The 16,074-nt window shown below is 30.7% G+C and overlaps 1 protein-coding gene across 12 annotated transcripts in view; it reads right to left on the bottom strand.

Annotated features, from left to right (window-relative positions):
* wupA (troponin wings up A) overlaps positions 1–16,074 on the bottom strand; it is a 113,402-nt gene that overhangs the window by 41,142 nt on the left and 56,186 nt on the right. For all 12 annotated transcript variants that reach the window (XM_081751012.1, XM_081751011.1, XM_081751010.1 and 9 more), the window contains 2 exons: positions 8,262–8,305; positions 5,285–5,426 (listed from right to left, as the gene is read on the bottom strand). In XM_081751012.1, coding sequence (XP_081607138.1) covers positions 5,285–5,426; positions 8,262–8,305 — 186 coding nt within the window. The remainder of the gene's footprint in view (positions 1–5,284; positions 5,427–8,261; positions 8,306–16,074) is intronic.

Genomic DNA, 16,074 nt, shown 5'->3' with positions numbered 1-16,074 from the left:
ACCCATATACAACTATAATTAAATCAAAGTGAGACTGATTTCTATTCAAATATATTACCACATGTCTTTTGGCTTGTTTCTGTAAATTTTAATCATGGTAAGATATACAAGAAAGGAAACAAGGAAAAACAATAGAAAAATAATAGATTTACGGGAAAAATTCATCAACACGTAGGAGTGGTAGCACTAATATTTCGTTATCAATATCTTTTTGTCATAAGCTAGGAGTTATAATCGATCTCAAATTCCGAATTTTAATAATAACTCCAACGCTGCAACAGTAATAGATTTAAATGGAATTAATACTATTATCACCATGCAGATTTCAATTACTTTGTTTGCTGGGACCACTTGCCAACATTATGTAGGATGATTCGAAGACTATGTGGTAATATGACAGACCATAATAAGAAATTTACGTATCTAATTTTAAATGAAATAGTTGAGTAATGTTTGAAGCGAAATGGTCTTGACAAATCTTTACTGCTTTGTTTCTTTGAACTATTATCTAAGAAATACAATTAATATGGAATTCGAGGCTCCCAGTAACCGAGTAATTCTACGATGAATGAGGCCTTCACACGTTTCTCTAGTGCGAGTATTGCCATCTTTGATTTCTGACATTAGCACATACTAGCAGATTGCCCGTTCTTCGCACGGGGTTAAATAGTTTTATTTTGGATATAAAGGGCAATGGGCCTGGATTTGGATTCAAACTGCATCGGAAATGTCACTGTTCGTCTTAGCGACCCCGAAAACTATGGATTCGACAGTAATATTGGTTATTTTCTATCATTTATACATACATACATACATACATATATTTCAACAGCATCAGAAGTGTCACTGTTCATCTCAGCCAATCCCAAAACTAAGGATTTGACACTAATATTGCTCATTTTCTATAATTTTTAAATACTTTTCCCTCCCCCTCCCCTAAGTTGCACCGTCAAAGTAAAATTATAAAAGCCATTCCAGGCCCGAACCTCATCTATGTTGAAAATGTGATCGAGGTCGGTTTGGTGGAACAAAAGTTATTAAGTTTTATTTATTTTTATATATATATATCTCCCCTTCTCTTCCTTCTGCCCTGAGTTCTACCGTCAAAGTGAAATGATAAAAAAAAAACTTCCTAGGCCCGACTCTCATCTATGTTGAAAATTTGATTGAGATCGGTCGGGTGGTTCAAGAATTATGAAGTCACATAGTCACTTTGAATTTTATATATTAGACTAGACGAATGAAGTTATGATAAAATGTAGAATTTCGTTTTGTATAATCTCAGTATTGAAAAGGGACATAAATTCCAAACTAACAATTGTTAAATTTACTAACATAATTAACACATCTGTTCTTCATTCATTTCTGCTTCTGAACCTTAACTAATACTACAGAAGTTACGTAAAAATTAATCGTTCTATATGAGCAGATACATAAGAAGAAGCACAATCCTACTTTGTTTGCTGTTATTAATATATTTTTGAATGAATTAATCTATTAGATTCCACAGTGTACTTATAATTTCAGTTCAGTAAGTGTTACTCTTCAAATTAAATCTATTCCATAAATGTGTTTTGCATATTGGAATGATTACTATGCATGTTTCAAATAACAATATTTTAGAAGGGCGAATTTTGGGAAGAAAGGCCCAGGTTTATTTTCAGGTTATAGAATATTTCATCTTAAACAAAATCACAGTGTTTTAAATAAATCTTCCATTTTGAAGCTACTGACACGAGAACCTGCGTCAAAGGAACATAAATTTGGACCAATACTACAAGTAAGTAACTTAAATGAAAACAATAATCACATATGCGACCTGATTGAAGTTTTGATGCAGAAATGTAGAATCAAATTACAAAGGCACACACATTTTGAAGAAATAAGTTTCATAATAAATTTTGGAATAATGGTACGTTCTTTTTTTAGAAAACTGAATTAAACTATTGCAAAACTATGCTTCATTGCATTTTGTAAAAAGGAAGTTGCCATTTCAGTGGTAATAATTAAGTTATAACCCATAAGTTCACAGCAAAAATATATTATAAATAATTGGAGAATTGCAAATTTAACAAGAATTTTTAAACACTTACTTTTGTAAATTTCTCTATTTTTTTCAAGTTAATACTCAAATACTAAATTATTTCTTGAAATACAACTGTGTGTATGTGTGTGTAAACACTTCAATGTTTTGAAGAAATTGATTTTTTAAAAATTAAATTTTGACGATGAAATAAACTCGCACAATAATATATATTGAGACAGCAAACCAAAACATACCTAAACTTAAGCCCTTGATAAATGAAATCTAACTTAAAAAATTGACAAACAATGCACAACACAAATTCATTTTCAAAGCCGTAAAGAAAAAAATAAAGAGAAAACAATAAACAATACTAAAATAACATAGAGAGAAAGAGAGAGAAAAAACATGAAAAATCTTCACAAAGAAACAATAACAACCAAACACAAACATTGAACAAGTACACAAGACAATAACAGTATTGTAAAACTCTAAGAACTAAAGGAATGGAGAAAACTCGCATGTTTCTAGTTATTCTTAATTTAGCAAATAGTTTAAAATACATTAGGAAACTTAAATAATAGAAATTCCAGAGTGTTTGTAGAACAGAAAAAGTATGTAGAGGAAAAGTATGGAAATTAAAGTTGAAGATAGGCGATACTCTGAAGTTTGATTTTAACCTGATCAGAAAATAAATACAGAAAATAAATATCCCTATTAGAAATATATTTGAAATTTGAAATATTGTAAACTAGAATGATTATGTTGTTTCATATATGAATAGAAGTGATTGTGCCTAAAGTTTGCATTTTGAGATTTTTATTTCAGAAAAGGTTGACTTAACACTTACAGTGCTAATAATGTATATATACGGAGTGCTCGATCTTTACTAAAATGCGGATCACGTACATATACAGTCTATTTCAAAATTTATTTCAACAGTCATTGGTCATGCAGTTGCCGAGTTAGCAGTCCTGAGTAACGTTTGGACATCATAGTTTTTCATTCCGTCACTAGATGGTGGGCAAATGCTCATAAGCATTCTGTCTGCGTCGTTCTCTAAATGTGATTTTACTACTTTGAATGTCATCTATTTTGTCAACTTTTTATTTTTAATACATTTCATCTCATTTATGATGAAACTTCAAAGGAAAGCATATTCTTATAATATAACGTATTATATCTAAAAATAAAGAGTAAAGTCAAACTTTTCACCAGAGTATGATATATGTATTTTACATTTCTAGATTTTGAGATATGAATTTTAAATGTAGCAAAAATGGCCAGCATTCTTGGGATGACTTGCGACCTAGATGTCAACACTGTAAGTGTTAAAAGGTTAATTATTCGATTTTTGTGATACGTAACAATACTAATTTATCCAGAACTGTATATATATATATCTGAACATTTTTCTTGGATCGAGAAGAGGAAGAAACTTAAAGTATGTTCCTCATTACTAAAACTAATGTCATGAGAGCAATAGTCAAATATATAAATAAATTGTCTAGTAATTACGGTTAGTTAAAAACAATGAAATTTGTTGTTTTTATTTCCATTCATATATTTATTAAATATTTCTTATTCAAATTTTCAATTTATAAAATCAAAGCAGGCATTGTTGCAAATTTTTTTTATTTAATTTAATTTGACGTTCTTTTACATTTAATAAAACAAAAGAAATGTTACTTTTACGTCACATACGTAAACGTACGGTTTTATTTCTTACAACCATTCCATTATCTTTTAACTGCAAACTGTAATCAATATCTTTGATGTAAAAATCTAAAGTACCAATAATAACTTGACTCAATATTATGATAACTAAAATTTTAAATATTCTAAAGTGTAAAGTGCCTATGAGAGTCTAAAAAAAATTATTTTACTCATACATATTCATAGTTATTATCATTTGGATATCATAATGATAGAAAGACCAATAAATGGAAGCAAGACCATACTTAGAAAATAAAAATTCGAGGAAGGAAAATGTCTTTTAAAAAAGAAGAAGAGGAAGAAGCCTTATTAGAGAGATTTGAAAGTGACTTTAAATGTCATTTTAACAAGTGTAAACTAGGGCATTTCGGGGTGTAGTGATCACCATTATATCCATCTGGCTACAGCGTGAAATATTTTAAGAATTTGTTCTAAAGAAACAAGCAAAAACACTGATCGAATAATCTTGTAATATTTTTAAGAAATGATTACACGTGCCAGACATTAAAGCGATAGGAAAAATAAAAAATATGAATTTATAGGTACAGTGTGTCCCAAAAGTAATGGTGAAAGATGAAACCATAGATTCCTGGCACCAAAACAAGAAAAAAGTTTAAATAACATAGTACGGAAGTGGACAGGGCGTTGCTAGACAGCTTCGAATGGGGGGGGGGGGGGAAGGAACTTCACACTTAGGAAATGGAACTTGCCGATTTACAAAACCGCATTGAAGATGCATGTAAACGGTTACGCGACACAACGAGAGTGATGGAATGCATTCGAAACTCATGATTAGCACGTTACATAGATGTGTAAGAGGACAGCACTTTGAACATCTTCTGTAGGTACGTTTATTGTCAGCACGTATGACCTAGTAATTTGAATTTCTATTCTGTGTAAGATACTACGTTACAAATACAGTATGTGGTTGTGGATTCTGTTTGTTATTTCATTACATGACACGACTAATTATACTTTCCTTATTTATCCTCTCCCTCTGCAAGTTTCTATCTGGTATACCACTTCCTATTGCCCCCTGAGATTATGCAACCATGTTAAGTGATCTTTCCTTTGACTTCCATTGTAGATGCGCGTGCAATCGTGCCATGGATAACAATTTCTTTCCTTTTTTTTTTTTGTATGGTTTCCATCTTTACTGCACCGTTTCATTACCCCTGCTGTACAGACATTCGGTGAATCCCGAAATGACGTATAGAGACTCTCTGGCGCAGTTATGTAACATGCGTTTAACATGTCAAGCCGATATTATTTTTGTGTCTTTCTGAACCCCCTTTCTAACTCCTACCATTATTCCGCTGGCAGGAGTGAAGTTCCCTTCCCCCCACATTCGAAACTGTTTAGCTCCGCCTCTACCTATTTCCGGAGTATATGTCATATAAACATTTTTTTCTTGTTTTGGTGCCAGGAATCTGTGGTTTCATTTTTCACCATTACTTTTGGGACACCATGTATATTTCTCTATTTTGATTTTTTTGAAACAAAAAAAAATAGTTAACTTTTAAATTAAATTTGTATAGTACGTACCTCTTTGTCCTCTTCTTCTAGTGTGAATTCCTTCTTCTTGACAGTTTTCAGTTGGTTACGGAAGTTGAATTCAGCGGCCTTCTTCTGCAGCTTAGCAAATTTGTTCTCATACTTGGAAACCTTCTTTAGTGTTGGTTTCATGCTAGAATGAATGAATAAAAAAGAATGTATTGAAATCAGGTAATAGCACCAAATAAATAAATAAATAAAATAAACTCATTGTTTACAATAAAATTTGTACCTATACTTCTCAATATTATAATTACAGTTGATAATATCGGCAATTTTTCTGTTATCTTCTACGGAGCTGATAGTGAAGAGAATTCCATCGTTAACCTCATCCTTATTAAAGCTCCATAAAAGGCAAAAAGACAAATTGCTGAAGTCATCCCTGTAAGTAACTCAAATGTAGATTGACTATAAAATTCATGCTAAGTACCAAAATGGAAATGTTGAATTAAAAACCCAGATTTTACTTCCTTCAGAACTGATAGCACATAGGCCCACGCGCATTCTTCTGCCAATTATTTGAACTACTTCCACAGTGAATACTAGATAGCCCGATTTTAACTGGGTACATAGTATTATTAGTATTTGGCACATAGCCCACATTTTGACACTAAACCAAACTTTTCCATTTTTTTTTCAGTTAGCACGGATTTCATTTTCAGCCTACGAATATTGAATATCAAAAGATTGGTTGGCATTTATGTTGAAAATACTTTTTCAAAGATAAAATAGTGTTATAAATAATCGTTTAGATATACTTGACAAAAAGATAATTTGAGACCAAAGAACACTTCGAGATAAGGAAAAAATATATATAGCAAATAATGGTCTGAAATGTCACCATTTCAGAGATATAATAAAAAACAATATACACTTTGGTCAATATTATGGACCACTTCAAGAACGTGTAAAAGTACGCCCTGCAAGTATGTCTCTCCTATCTTTGCATGTATTTTTCTTTTCATTTTTCTTTTCGTTTACGCGCCATAAGTATTCACAATAACTCATTTAGATTCAAGAAATAGATATTGATAAACTGAATCAATTATTTCAGGATAGTCCGTGCAGGTTTTGATATTTTGTTACGTTTGTTATCAAGAGTTTAATTATTGAGTGGTGAGGTGTAGAATAAACTGCTCCCAACAAGGAATAAAACAAAATAGTTTAAAATGTGTACTGCTTATTCTCTGATGATTGACCATTTTGTGTGTATTTGGGCAAAGATTCAATGCATTGGAATGTTATATGCCTAACTATTGGCATTCAGAAAAACAAGGAACGAGGGAGGAAAAGGAGAATATGCTACCATGTATAGGATTAGCGATCCTTTACACTCATCCAAAAGTTATTTTGCAATATAATGTCACTAGAATCTTTTCGAGGGCGATTACAACCCTCTCAAACTAAAATATCAACCTATTCGCAATTGGTCTCAAGAAATGTGAAAATTATATTTCCTTAACTAAGAGTGATTAACCTAATTGTAATGTAGGCAATGATAATCTATTGCCATAATAAATTATTGAAACTAGCATAACAAAATGTTTGCAGATTGAAAACCATAGGAAGGACTAGCAAATTTAGGAGTTTTGTTCTTAGATAAGCATAATCTAAGGGATTTTATCATATAGCACATAGAATAAAAGGCGAAAATGTGTTGTTACACTTGTTTAACAACAGGTATATTTATTATTGTCATTATTTTAATTTGGAATTGATTTAATAAGTATGAATAAACCAGAAAAAGTTATCTTTCTTTAGCTGAGAACTATCTAATCAAAGCTTTCCTAAAGCAAATTTCTTCTGCTGCCTTTGGGATCAAAGAAGAAAAAAATACCTATTTGGTATACTACAATTCAGAAAACTGCACAAGGCATTGTTTCATTTCCGTTCTAATAGGTTCCAAGTCAGAAAATCTCTTGTACAATATTGCAGAACTGTGACGTTTTAGCATTTCCTGATGAGGCAAATATGACTTCCTGTCTTATATATCATATCATGATATTCAACTTTCAAATAGTATCCATAGTTATTTCGACTCTAAGCTAGTGATGTAATGCAGGCATCTTTCCTTTTTAGTTTAAGTATGCTGATTTATTCCTTGTTTTTGACAAATATCAATCTTAAATAATAAAAAATATTGCTTGAAGCGAGTTAAAAGAGGGATACAGGTACCACTCTCAAAAATTAGAAGTACTTCGAAGAGAACTGCAGCAAAACAAAGGATACGGGCCACCATAATAATAATAATAATAACAGTGGGTTTCTTTATTCACATAACAAATATGAGACTGATTTTGGACAAGAGCCACCTGGACCAGGGCTGAAACACAATTTTGGATGTGTTATGAACTCTGAAACCAGATAACATGTTGACATCGTAGGAGAATGTGTGGACAAAGTCTCTGTGGAATTAACTATGAGTGGGACGGATTCAAATAAGTTTTGTTCCTTTATTCCCTGAAAAACTCGCAGACAAATTCCATGTAGGTTCGAAACGTTGTTGTATTTTGCACAAATATACTATATTGCATGGATAATACTATATTTAATTGTAGCTCAATTGCAATCACATGATCAGACCTGAAGCTTGTCACTAACAAATATTTTACAAGAATAGTATGCTAATTCTTGTGACACGTTCCAGTTTGTAATGTAGAATTATTTAATATCGCTGTTTGACTTTGTAGAGTTTGTAATTTCGATATTTTAACTTACTATGTCACTGGGGATACTTTGTAACTCTACATTTGAAGTTTGTTGACCTTTCTGTTTGTTTATATGACATCTAAAGAGAAGAATCTTGTTGAAGACCATTTCGATGCTCTAACTTGCAATGTTAACAGTCAATGTTAACAATCACCTTTTTAACTTTACAGTTTAAACTTGAAATTTGGTTATGCACATTTTGTATAACTGTTTAATCTTAATTTATATATAAGAGAAAAAATTCACAATATATACTTACAATTTGCCACGGAGATCGTTGACGGCAATATTCAGTTCGCTGATCTGGTAAAAATAACATATGTATATTTATTAGAAGCAGAAATTGTTTGAATGTTCTAATAATTCAGGAATTTACATAAAGTAACTTGTATTCTTTTAAGAAAGCAATTTAATTTTTATCTAATAAAGTCTAATGTTGAATTTTATTTTGCAGGAATGTTTGAATAATGCAGTTATCAATTACAAACTTAATTGCTTAACAGGTTTTCTCTTAAAATATACAAATTCTAATATCTTATTTCTAATTTTTAATGGATAAAATTTTAAAAAAATAATGAACTAGAAAATAACTTTAAATGAATTGAAATTTTACTCCAAAAATATAAAGAAAACTAATCTCTTAAAATAAAAATAAAACTATAATAACAAAATTCTGAAGAAATGTACTTCCATGCAAGAATTTTATATTTATCGTGCAAGTGATATAATACATGCTGGTATTGTTTCGTTCTTTATTTACGCATGCATGTAAGGAAGCTTAGAGTTGAGAGCGGTAAGTTGCTTAGATGCTTTAGTAGATATAAGCGTGGGTAGGAAGGAATATTGGAATATGGTTGTGGGTTCAAATGTAGGAAGAGGTCGGGGGAAAATATACACTACATTACATATCAAATCTACTGTATATAGCAAATCGTTGTCAAATATCTTCAAGGACAAATATATATGTACGAGATAGTAGCTGATTTATCAATGATATGATTGCGAATTTTGAATGTCTGTTATGAAGAGGTGTATTGTTTCCAATATTCAGTAATAATAATAATAAAAAAACAATCAGTTAACGTATTAAATGTCGTAAGAGAAATGAACATATTATAACATTACCTTTTCAGAAAGATATGTTGATAAAGACATTATTCTTTGATATGCTTGTAGAATACGAGCTGTTGAGTTGAAATTTATTGATCAATAATAGATCTAAATCTGCCATTTATCAGAAATAAAAAAGCAATATATACCAGGAAAGAATTGAAGCGCAGCTTCTCAGCAGTTATTCAAAATACGTGGCTTACCTTTCTAGATCCAATATATTCCATAACGCTCACCTTCACTTTCTCATAAATCTGGCATCAAATAACCAAAAGTAATTAAGAAATTAATATGCGACTTCAAATGTATCTGTATTACAAAATATTGCGATATAATATTGAGTATTTATATCCGGTACTTAATTTGTATTTCCATCAATAGCTAAAAGTTATGAAATAAATGATATTAACATAAGTATAGTAGTTTACAACTACCTGCACACAGTACCGTATGTAACTGAGAACGTCTTATTGATTGTCCTACCCTAAATCACAATAATAGATTAAAACGGTGTGCATAAGTAGATTTGTGGACTGCTAACGGAGGTATTACGTTCAAATATTTTAAGTTACTCATACAAGTGGAAAAGTAAACAAAAATTTACAAGAACGGCGACACTAGGTAGGTCAAATAGTTTCCGAAACAGTTTCTTTAGCTATATTATTAAAAGATCCTGACGTTCAGTTAGTTTTAAATGCAAATGATCAACTATAATTGTTGAGTTCGAGTAATTGAGAATATGTTTATGATAGATAAATATTCAATTATACAAATAAAATAAAATATCCTCTTAGCTTAATGAAACAATAATACCCAGATTAACAAGACCTTTTACAAACTATGCTTCAACGAATAAGCAATGTCAGAAAGTATGTGAAAAGTAAACTGCCATTCTAAAAATGACTTAGAGAAAGATGGATTTTTTAAAAATAAAATAAATGAAATTAGTCTTTTTGACCCTGAAGAATGGTACCTCTTATAAAAAAGAACAAGAGAAGACATTTATCAGAGTCCTTAATTAAGGTACTACTTCGACAATTCATCTGTTTTACTTAAAGGGCGTCTGAAAAATTAATATTCAAATTAGCTAGTACTGGGATCAAGTCAGTTCAAGATTTTCAGATTCTGGATGTTCTATAAGTTTCCTATGAGATTAAAACTCAGTGAAGTTAATGAAGACATACATTGTTATAGAAAATGATGATATTTCTACCAACATCAAAGCTGCTACGAGTGATCATTGTCAAGCATCAAAATTGCAGGGAAAATACATTTTCCCTTCTTTTCAGAGCACATTAATAACTTGCTGGTAAAAGATTTTTTTTTTTGAGAAGTAGGAACAAATGTTTTATTAAGTTGCCTAATTTTGTAATTTCTATATATTTGACTCAGTGAGAGTTTTATACTTCAGTAAGAGTTTTGTACTTCAAAATCTAAAATATCGTTAAGGAAGAGATCATGTTTAATTGATAACATCACAATAAGAATTTATTTATACTGCAAAGATAGGTAATTTTTTACTTCTAAATTTTCTTTCCTGTATCTACTTTTAGTCCTGTCTCCTCAGATAGAGAAAACACATCTCTTCTTCCTAATCCACTTTTACGAAAGAACTTTCAAGTTTCTCGTTACATCAGTATTTCTTTAAATTTAAATTGTTTTTTTTTCTGCGTTAAATCTGGGATTTGTATTTCTTAATTATCGTTTCGCGGATTGTCAGATAAAGAAATAATTAATAGAGACAGATTGTCCTACATGCCTTTCGCTCCGACTGTGTAACGGCAATTTCATAAAATGTTAGTTCTCAGTTGACGAAGAAGAAAGCAATATTATGAGCTAATAAAAAACAATTCGCGTAAAAGGCGATATATAATGAGCAATAACATGATAACAGTTGCAAAATCTAGCCCTCAAAATGTTTACAAAACTCTGCAAATTGCGTATTTTTTTTAAAAAAAAAAAAAAGTATTTCGCATGTTTAGGAAATTCACAACTAAGTCAATGCACTGCAGTTACATCAATACAATTCAAAGGACGAAATATTTTATTTTATTTCTATTCTTTGTTCTTCATTGTTTTCTTTTAAAATTCTGTTATGAATTGTGAGTGTTTTTTTTATCTCTATATTTTTTTAGCTTTCCAGTACAAAGAAATTCTGATGTGGCACATAAACACAATTTTGCATATGCAGATGTTAACCTCAGAAACGTAGGTGAAATTAGTCAATCATAAACATTATCTGCTAAAATAAAGGAAACTAATGAGATGAACTGAAATGAACTATTTTGAAATGGAAATTATTGTCACTATAAGTCAGCGACACTGTTAACATGTGACATTATATGATAATCTTTTCCTCTGAATTTACTTTTTTCCCGAGTTTTGGTTGTGAGTGATCATTTGTGCCGAGATCTGAGCTACTGCTTATTCTAATTATTCCAATCCTCATATAAGCCATTCAATGAGAGTTGTGTAAGAAGTTAAAGCGAAGCGATGAGCCATTTCACATAGACATTTTACTTCATGTCGACAACATATATTCTGAAATAAGTTTAACGAAATAGATGAGAATCATCCACCAGATATATATCCAACCGGTGATATTAAACTTTGAAAATCAACTCCAGTGATTGCAATGCAGAGAGTTTGAGAGACAATACAATGTAATATTTAGCTAGATATAAAAGCAACAATCGCCAATAATTTTCTATTCTATATAAGTCTCCATTTTGCGTAGATCATTAGTTAACATCAGTGAAATTTCATGAATGCAAATGGATTTTAATAACCTACTCACGCTTGTTTTAATAGCTGATTGATGATATGCATACAAGGAAATAAACCGAACGACAACTAAAATGACAATCATTCAAACAAGATGTATTTTCGACACACGTACATATTTTCCTTTAGTTTATTTTCATCATTTATTATCATTATTATTTTTACTACTACTTTGATCATCAAGAATGGGCGACGACTATTTTCATAAATGTCATTATGATGTATGTTTTGTTGAATTAAATTATTGAAGTACAGTACATTTATAATGAATACAGAACTCGTACTTTGATTATTTTTCAACATAAGTTTTGCTTTTATCTGAAGCGCATTATCTCATATTGTTGGAATATGAGAATGATACAAAGTGCTTACGAATGTGACACTGACTGTCTCTAAGGAAAATGAGAGATAATATGTGCAAACAGAATGCATATAAGATACAGTTTGAAGATAGTGTGTGTGTGTGTGTGTGGGAGGGGAGGTAAGATGGCGTTGTGTTTATAAAACAATGGAGCGTTGTGCTCTTTAATTATTTCAATTTTAATTTCGTAAACAATTTTATTTCTAGACACAATTTAGTTTATTACAAACTTTATATTATTTTACATGTTTTTTTTATATGTCTTAAGCCTCTGCCTTCCCCCTTTTTTTTAAGAGTGTTGAAACAGAACTACTTGGAACAGGCCAATTCTTCCATGTTTGGAACGGGCCATCTTATATAATTATAATTTTATCAAAACGTTGCAAAACAAAACTAGTGAAGCAGTCAACTGGGCCTTAGTGCTGTGACTTTTTATAAAATCCCCCGTAAGGGAGATGAATAGAATAGAAGATAGATTGATTTTGTGATTCAAGATTACGTGGAAAATTATGAATATTAGAAATACGATTAATATTGGAAGATATGTTAAGATAGTAAGTTAAGAATGGTATAGGTTTAAGAGATTCAGAATATAGTCACGGTATAGATTGAGAATAAAGAGATGAAGTAAGATATTGTGTTTTTTGGCTATAGAAGAATTTTGGTAGTGTCGCAATAGTCACATACTTTGTGTAACGCAAAAGATAATAGAACAGAGCCTATTTTCTCTTTCTTTTTTGTTTGAATTAAATATAGTAACACACATTACAAATATACCTTTTTCAATATTATAGTATAAATAATTCTGTATCAAAAGCATGAAACAAGTTGGCTCTTAAAACCTAGCTCTGGAAGACAATTTCACTATTTGCAATATTTTAATCTGGCAGCTCACATTCCTTGCATTATAAGGTAAGCATTATTACAATAACGTGAAATAAATTACATAAAGAAAAGACAGAAAGAGAAAAGGAATAATGACATTAAGAATGGAATGTATTAACAATAGAAAGTCAAGAAATACTTTTTTTTTTAAATGTGGTGCATATAATGTGATAATAATATTGCCTTGCACTTAGTATTCTTTGTAAAACTTTACTTCGAAAGATGAAACATTTGAACTTCGTTTTTACCACAGTGGTAAGTGCCTAAATAAGATGGTTTACATCACCGTAGTACAGAATTGTTCTGTGTGAATATAAATATTGAATAGGTCAGGGAGCAATGCTTGCGGAAGTATTTTATAAATGATTGAACAAATTTTAAATATTGAAAATCAACAATAGCTTGTAATATCTTTACGAGTTTTTATTTTTCGTGAGATATATCTCAGTAGTCTTTTTGGATCATGTTGAAATTACAAAGATGTAGAACTATCAACGTTTGTAATTATAGAGATTTTCATTTCATTATTTATAATCAAAGAGTGAAAACTGAAGATTTAGGATCTTGATTTACATTGATAACATTATGGTCTTAAAATGTCGGTCTGTACATTAAAGTTTAAATTTCTTCTAAATAAATGTTTTATTCTCTATTGTTGAAGACACATGTAAAATTAGGCCTACCAGTTTATATAATAACTAACTTGATATGATGTTTCTTCATAGAATTCTAAATGGGAAACTTAGAACTGAAGAACTTATCTCTAAATTTAATATTCGGGTGGCTGCAAGAAGAACTAGAAATAGTGAACTGCTTCATTGTAACACGCCTCGATTACCAATTACTCAGCGTTCTTTGTTCTATAGACTGGCTTCTGAATTTAACTCCATTGCTTCTGACGTGGATATTTTTAAATCTTAGAATGTACTACGACTGGAAATTATTGCTACACTTATGGAACCTTAGTTTTATTTCAATTTGTTATTGCTACACTTATGGACCTTTATACAGCTTTTTGTTTACATTTGTTATTGTTAATTTTATATTCTATGTTATATAGTTTCAGTGTAAAATGGCTGCCTTGCTGTATCTGGAACTTTGGCAAATAAATAAATAAATAAATAACTGACAATTAACTAGAATTATCATATGTTTTAAAATAATACCGTGTAAAATTTCAGTCCTCAAAGGATTGAGATGTAACAGTATAATGATTTGTTGTGTAGTTACTAATTTGATCATTGTTACACATATATACTGGTATCGTGTCCATAGACAGCAAATGACCACGTCGATTTCATGATTCTATTGTCTGTACTTTTTGTACCAAAACCAAGCATTTTGAATAATCAAGTTAATAATAATAATAATAATAATAATAATAATAATAATAATAATAATAATAATAATAATAATAATCATAATAATAATAATAATAATAATAATAATAATAATAATAATAATAATAATAATAACTATATTTAAATGCAATTCTGAAAACAATTTATTTCTACAAATATATAGGAAACACTTTTTAAATGCTATTTTGAGCGGCGAACAGTACAAACGTAAGAATATGAATTGATATTACATACCGTAATGGTTCTGAAATAAAAAGATATTTGTGACACTCAAGACTTGATCACTACATATCAAGTTTAACATATTTATGATTACTAGTTGAATAGGAAGACAAAATGGGAAGAATTTCAGGACACAAGATAGGACTAGTACAAAATAACTTCTCGCTATTCTCACTATCGTCATTCACCTATTTGAGTTGGAGAGTTCGTGAGTTTTTCAGTAATATTTCTAAGATTATTTTTCCTTAATTTAATATTCTTTCTAACGCCCTCTTTACATCTCCGTATTTTACGTAGTTCATTCAACCTTTGTATCCTCAGCCCGATTCGAAAACGGAATTTAAAATTAGCTATCAGTAGAAAGTGATGAAAGGTCTACATAGTGTCGAGTTTAATATTTACATTTCTGCTACTACTAAACGCGAAAACATTAGAAAACTCATGTGAAAATAACGATACTTAGTTTGGTATAATTTGTAAATGTTCATTTCTATTCGTTATTAACATTTAATTCTTTTGTTCGTTCTATACAATCATACAATTGCCCACTATATTACTAGTTACAACTTTGTGCCTACGTACACAATATGATTATATTGAGCCTAGTCTATAGCAATTTTTATAAGGGTTTCTTATTGACTCTATGGGACCGAAGAGACAGCATCACAGAAGCAGAACTTCGACATTTGATTCTACCTATCCCAAGACAGTCCAATTCAAGACTTATCTATCTTTCGAGGTCTCTAGTTTATACTATTCTCCTGCTTTCTCGGCCTATCCAAACATTTTCCAACTAGAATGAAGTGCATCGGCGTGTATTTCTTACACCAGTGACGTATTTCGGACATTTGAAACGTCTAAAACGTTATTATCAGGTTGTCTAAAAACTATTGAGCCTTTGGAGTTTAAAGTTTAGAATACATTTATTGTGAAGAAAGATTTGAATTTTCCCTGGCGACGGGATTTTAGTAACTCTTCTCGGGCTATCAGCCAGGTGAATGTATTGACATCCGACGTTTTGAATGCAGACATTGCATTCATCTTCAGGAATAGTAATGAAGAGACCGGAGATGTTGGGATGTATATATGGTGACTACTTAAGGGCAGAGCTATGAATGGAAGCTTGTGATTGGCTGAGGGAAATGCTGGCTCCTGATTGGCTGTTGTGTTTACGAGAAATGGTTTTGTTGAGTGTCTGTTTTTTTTTTTTGCTGACATTTTTTTTTTAGGGGGGGGGTCAAAATGTCGACGTTGGGCCCAAGTTGCAGCGACTCATTGTACATCTACTACCTTCAACTATCAGCTGTCAGACGATGTAGGCCCAACTTGTAGCTGCTCATTGCACACCT

Source organism: Thermobia domestica, chromosome 3 (genome assembly GCF_964235325.1).
Source record: "Thermobia domestica chromosome 3, izTheDome1.hap1.1, whole genome shotgun sequence".
NCBI classification, from domain to species: Eukaryota; Metazoa; Arthropoda; class Insecta; order Zygentoma; family Lepismatidae; genus Thermobia; species Thermobia domestica.
The sequence above is the reverse complement of the archived record's forward strand: the minus strand, read 5'-3'. Positions and strand labels throughout refer to the sequence as shown.